The sequence below is a fragment of the Nicotiana attenuata genome, unplaced genomic scaffold (genome assembly GCF_001879085.1).
Source record: "Nicotiana attenuata strain UT unplaced genomic scaffold, NIATTr2, whole genome shotgun sequence".
Classification (NCBI taxonomy): domain Eukaryota; kingdom Viridiplantae; phylum Streptophyta; class Magnoliopsida; order Solanales; family Solanaceae; genus Nicotiana; species Nicotiana attenuata.
This window is the reverse complement of record NW_017672383.1, coordinates 165,212-171,530: the sequence shown is the minus strand read 5'-3', so window position 1 is coordinate 171,530 and position 6,319 is coordinate 165,212. Positions and strand designations below refer to the sequence as shown.

The following is a 6,319-nucleotide window of genomic DNA, read 5'->3' as shown; positions in this document are numbered from 1 at the left end:
TTGCTAACTCCTGTAAAATTTGCGGGAGACTGGAGCAACAGTGCTCCAAACTCCAGTATATTATACTGGACAATTATACTTGCTGGAACTCCCGTAAAATTTGCGGGAGTTCCAGCATAATTATGCTTGAACTCCCGTAAAATTTGCGGGAGTTCCAGCATAGTTATCCTGGAACTCCTGTAAAATTTACGGGAGTTCAAGCATACTTATGCTGGAACTCCCGTAAAATTTGCGGGCGTATTTTTCCCGATTTTGAACAGTGTTTTCGCTCAGATTTAAAGTGGCTAAATTTCGATGACTTTTGAAACTTGGCTATTTTTCAACGACCAGTGGTAAATCTGGCTATTTTGAATTTCTTCCTGAAATACATTATTGATCAAATAGCATTCTAGTATTACTAGATGTCCTTTACTTTCTGTAAAATAACCGTTTTATTTATTCATTTTTTAAGATTATAAGACTTTTAAGGATTGTTTGGGGTGAAATTCAAAAATAGCCAGATTTACAACTGGTCGTTCAAAAATAACCCAGTTTCAAAAGTAGTCGATATTTAGCCACTTTTCATGTAAAGATAAATTTGAGCGAAAACACTGTTCAAAACCTGGAAAAATACGCCAGTATATTATGCTGGAGTTCCAGCATAAGTATACTTGAACTCCAGCATATTATACTGGAGTTCCAAGATAAGTATGCTGGAACTTCAGCATAATATGATGGAGTTCCAGTATAAGTACACTAGAACTCCAGCATAATATACTGGAGTTCCAGCAAGTATACCGGTCCAGCATAATATGCTGGAGTTCTTACACAGGTGCACCGAACTCCAGTATATTATGCTGGACCGATCTCTGCTGCAGCAAAATAGTGGCTATTTTTCATTGACTTGGTAAACGCTGGCTATTTTTAAATGACCAGTCCGAAAACTGTCTATACCGTGCTATTTTAACGATTGTTTGAGTGAAATAAAGAAGGAAGAAAGATGAATGAGCCATAGATCTCTTATAGAACACAATTTTTTTTTCTATACAATTCAAATTTACAGGAAAAAACTATAGCACCGTTTCACCTAATCCAAATTCTCAGATGTAAAAAAAATTCAACATGTAGGCTAGAAATTCAACCGAAAAGAAAATTAAAAAAATAAAAGAATTGGATAGAACAAAATTATGAAATGCTAAATAGAGCCTAATTTATTTACTTGGCTCACTTTTGGTATCTCCAGCATTTGTAAGTGAAGAAGCATTTCCTCCTTCAACTTTTCCCCATTCTGCATTCTTCTCAAGCTCCTTGGCAGTGTCATAAGAGGCATGCAACCCCAAGAGCACATAATATACCAACAAAAGGACAGTCCAAACCGCGAACCGTATAAAAGAATCCTTATCCATGGAAGCTAGAAGAAAGAAATTTATGGCAATGGATGCAGATGGTACCCATGGTACCAAAGGTACACCCCATACCTTTGGACTCCTAGCTTTTGGCACCAAAATTGATATTCCAGCAGTTGCCAAGAACCATATTGGCAATGTGACACAATATCCTTTCCAATCATCTGTAACACCCCAAATAGTAGCAGTGCCAATAGATGATGCCACAATGAGTGCAAGTAACACGAGGAGCTTGTTTCGATTCTCTTTAGTGGTCACGTTAGTGACATAGTAACGTCGAACAAGAAGAGCAAGTGCCACAAGAATGAAGATAAAGAGTGTGGAGATAGACAAAAGGTTTGAAAGAATATCAAGACTTGTAAATAATGCAAGAAGTGCACTAGATGTCATCATGAATATAGTGGCATTGGCTGGTGTTCCTGATTTTGTATTTACATAAGAAAACCAAGGGGGCATCATGTGAGTTCTGGAAATGTGCGTTAGATAACGAGCTTGGCCTACACAGTTCACTAGCAAAACAGAGGTCATCCCTTTTAATGCACCTGCAGCAACCACATACTTTCCCCAGCCTAAACCAACAGCCTCAAATGCAACTGAAAACGGGGCGTTGACATCGATATTCTTGTACGATTGCATAAGACAAAGAACAGCAGCCAATGCACAATACAACACAGTGGTCAATAAAACAGAACCAACTAGGCCAATAGGGATGTCCCTAGCAGGATTCTTGGTTTCCTCGGCCATAGTTGAAACAGCATCAAAACCAGTATAAGCGAAGAACAATACAGCCGATGCTTTGAATACACCACGAGGACCAAATGGCATAAAGGGGGTGAAGTTTTTGGTATCCGCATGGATTAAACCAGCAACAATGATGAAGAGGAGGATTAGGACATGAACAACTGATGCAATATAGTTGATCCTAGAAGAAGCTTTGGTGCTATTACATGCAATGATGGAAATTATAATGCAAACACCGATGGCTATTGGATCAAGGCGATTGTAGCCTTCTGCTAGAGAATTTACCACGATCCGGAAATCGTCAGGTTGGCGGCCACAAAGAGTGGCAAAATAGGAAGTCCATGAGCGAGCCATTGCGGCTGAACCAATCACATATTCAAGAAGTATGTTACCAGCTGCTATAAATGCTACAAAGTCGCCGAGCTCCACCCTTAAGTAAGCAAATGAACCACCTATCAAAGATGTTAAACCTTTTGTATGAGAATTTTGTTTCATAAACTTAATTGACATAACGAAAGCATTTGAGCATAAGAAGAAGAAAAAATTGCATATTTATGAAACAAGTTGGAGAAATCATTGTCAACAAATCAAGAAGAAGATAAGAATAGAAAAAAATAGTGTTCTCTAATTAATGAATGAAGGTTCATATCCCTTCCATTTCTTTTCTTTCCCATTCTCTCAATCTCAAGGTACCTTCCTCAAAATTGCACTTTATGTCAGAAAAGAATTATAAGATTGGTGCTCAAACACTCGCCCCTGCCCATATCGTGGCTTGTGGCTACAATACCAGTATACAGGCGAAATGTTTGTCTTTTAACTGCAACTCTGTACAGTTCTGAAACTTTTGACTTGCTTGCTGCAAAAATTCTAATGGAAAGTGAGTGTGGAAGTGTACGTATAAATGTGCTCATATGGGATTGTTCAGAATAAAACTGGAGATATTGCTTTTCACAGTGTCTTTGGAGATGATCATGAAAACTGCATGTCGACATATCCAGAAAAGAAGCTACATCTAACCTCAACAGGGCGAGTATTAAAACAAGATCTTAAATTGGCAAAAGAAAATGAATACAAAGAGTTAAACGTGGACACAGATTGTCTACTTACTGTGGAACTTATGATCGAAAGAAGATCATCCCTTTAGGACAGTTATTGATTGTAGATTTTTGCTACAAGTCAATGTGGTAACTGTTAAGCATGTCTGGAGGGAGATAAATAAATATATGGGTTTCTTGGCAAATGGAGGTTATAAACATGAAGATTGGTTAATCAGTAATATTGCACTTCAGGGAATTAAGTTCTTTCTCTTTAGTTCACCTAATTTACAAAAAGTTCTGAGATGTTATAGTTAATTTTCTTTATTCGTGGTTTTAGGATACTTTCAACTATTACAAAAACTTATTAGGAAATCAAGGAGAGGGATGATCCCACAGGGCTCATAAATCATTAAGCACCACAATTTACCAGAATAAAAGGTAAGGTGAACGAGTGTCAAAAGGATATGGACAAAGTCTAATCAAAAGGTATTGAAGATGGATATCGCTCATCAAGAGTTTAAGTAACTAATGTACATTAAAAAACGGATTTTCTTATATACATACATGATAGTGCAAAGATTTTTTTACAGAATCAATGTATTTTAAGCTACTATAGAGATAATCTGTCTTATTTTCCAAGTTACTAATCGTGCCTTTTTATCTTCGATGACCTGATAAAGTAAATATTCTTTTACTAGTTAGCAAAATACAGATAGGTGACTTTACATACCTGCCACTGGAATCTCCACAGCAAACTCAGTGTAGCAAAAGACAGCTAACATAGCTGAGACCCCAGAAATAACATAAGCTAGGACAACTGCTGGACCAGCATCAGTACGAGCTTCAAGACCAGTAAGAACAAATATTCCAGCACCAACAAGTGCACCTAAACCAAACCACATGAGATCCCACCAATTCAAGCTCCTCTTCATTTGGTTAACACTTCTTGCCTTGGCATCCATCTCTTCTTGCTCATCAGAACGTGTCACAACTCGATCATAAAGCCGAGCTGGTGTATTACTCAACGCATTTACATAATTTCCCCAGCTCTTGAATGATTCCTCTGGCAGAAAATCATCCTTTGAAAGTGTACATCCTCTTCTCCTTATTCCTCCAGCAGTCGACGAACCGTGTCCTTCTTCCCCTTCCCCCATTTTCTATCCCTGCATTTCCAAGTCTATTTAAGTTATATACTGGCAGTTTCAATTTTTCTTGCATGATTGGGTTGGTTAAACATATGATAACATGTTAATCACACCATTTTTATCAGGTTATCTACAAATGCTTATAAACAAGATTTGCCAATAATTACCTTATAATTGACTTATTGTCCAAAATCTTTTTTTCCATTTTTATCATGGAGATGACATTGCATTTGATAAAGGAAAAGAATGTTGAAGCAAATTGATAACTAAGCATGTATTAGCATATCTCTTCTTGTTGAGAATAAATCGAAGTTTTTAAACGCCTATACCATGTTATGTAGCAAATTCAATAAGGCACCATCTAATCAGCAATTGACAAAATAATTTTCTCATTATCTCATGTTCAATAAGTTCCTAATAAAAGCAATTACCACCCTCCCAAAAAAAAAGAAAGAAGAAGCATATTCAATTGCAAGTAGAATTTAACCATATCGCATTTCACGTAAGGCACAACAAACATGCAACATTAACCACCAATTAGTGTACTTTGTGAGATTGTCGAAATCCCTCCATTCTTAATTAGAGGTTTCGAATTCAAACCCTAGAATAGAGAGAACTTGTGATAAAGAGATGTTTCCCTTTCGTTACACGAATCCAAATTGGTCGAGCAAGTGAGGTTCAATGGTTAAACAAAAAAAAAAAGAATTTAACGATAAAGCATTTCACAAAGGCACAACCATGCAACATTTCAGCACATAACAAAAAAAGATTATAAGAAGAAAAATTTCGTATAATGCTACAACTGAGGTCTACCGGTGGAGACCGCCGGTGGAGGATGAGCAGGTTTCCGATGAGCAGCGGCAGGTCAGTAGGATTACTGTAGAGAGAGAGAGAGAAGAAAATGTTGGCGGCTTTCAGTGGACGTAGAAAGAGGATCTTACACTATAACCAACCAAGTGCACAATACTATTGACAGTTTTGCAATATGTTGAAAAAAGAGAAAATGGTGGAGAGCCACAGAGTAATTAACGGTGATATCAATTGAGACTATTAACTACATAAACCGTTTTAGCGAGCAGTTTCTTTTTCTTCAAGTTTTACTTGATGTAACCTCATGGATTTTTAAAATTGTTAATCTATAAATTAATAATATAGCATAATCTCAAGTATAAAGAACTACAAAGGATTATTTTTACTTTGATGCAAAGATCACGTGCAAATAATCTTTTTGTACAAACATTAGTTATCTTTCTGTTGTGCCTATATCTATATGTTTTTGGTGCATTTTCTTTGATAATCATCGTAGTCAATTGCAACTTTTCTGCATAAATAAAAGTATAAGTTGATTGGTTGTTCGGCCTTCTCTCCCGCCTTATAGTCTTTCAATCTTTAGCAATAATAAGATAAGATAGCAATTGAGAGGAGATTTAGACTTAAGTTATGACTTGTGAGCCACCTTATCATGGTCCTCACAAACACTACTAAAAATCTGGAAAAAAGCACCAAAAGTTGGCGACCAAAATTGGTCAGTCAAGAAAAGCGACCAACGTTGGTCGCTATATTGGAGAAAATAATTAAATAATTATTTTAAATACATTAGCGACCAAAGTTGGTCGCCAATTTGGTTAAAATATTGACCGGACTGGTCAGACTTGCTTGGTCAAAGAAATACTAAAATTAGCGACCAACTTTGGTCGCTAAAGTGGGACCCACTAATAAAATTTTAATAATTATATTATTATTTTAAAAAATTATAAAATATAAATAAATATAATTCAAAATTAGGGACCAAAGTTGGTCTCTCACGAAAGGGGAAGCAGATAGAGACCAACTTTGGTCGCTAATCTGGGACCCAGTTATAAAATTTTAATAATTATTTTATTATTTAAAAAAATTATAAAATATAAATAAATATAATTCAAAGTTAGCGACCAAAGTTGGTCGCTAACTAAAGGGGAAGCAGATAGAGACCAACTTTGGTCGCTAATCTGGNAATATAAATAAATCTATT

General features: G+C 36.2%; 1 protein-coding gene across 1 annotated transcript; it reads right to left on the bottom strand.

Moving 5' to 3' along the window:
- Window positions 1-975: 975 nt before the first annotated feature.
- On the bottom strand, window positions 976-5,236 carry LOC109213000 (cationic amino acid transporter 1-like). Its single transcript, XM_019376746.1, has 3 exons — window positions 5,122-5,236; window positions 3,894-4,326; window positions 976-2,578 (listed from the first exon to the last, which is right to left on the bottom strand). Exons 2-3 carry the CDS (start codon window positions 4,315-4,317, stop codon window positions 1,191-1,193), a joined length of 1,812 nt encoding a protein of 603 aa, XP_019232291.1. The 5' UTR covers window positions 4,318-4,326; window positions 5,122-5,236; the 3' UTR covers window positions 976-1,190.
- Between the last annotated feature and the right edge of the window lie 1,083 nt (window positions 5,237-6,319).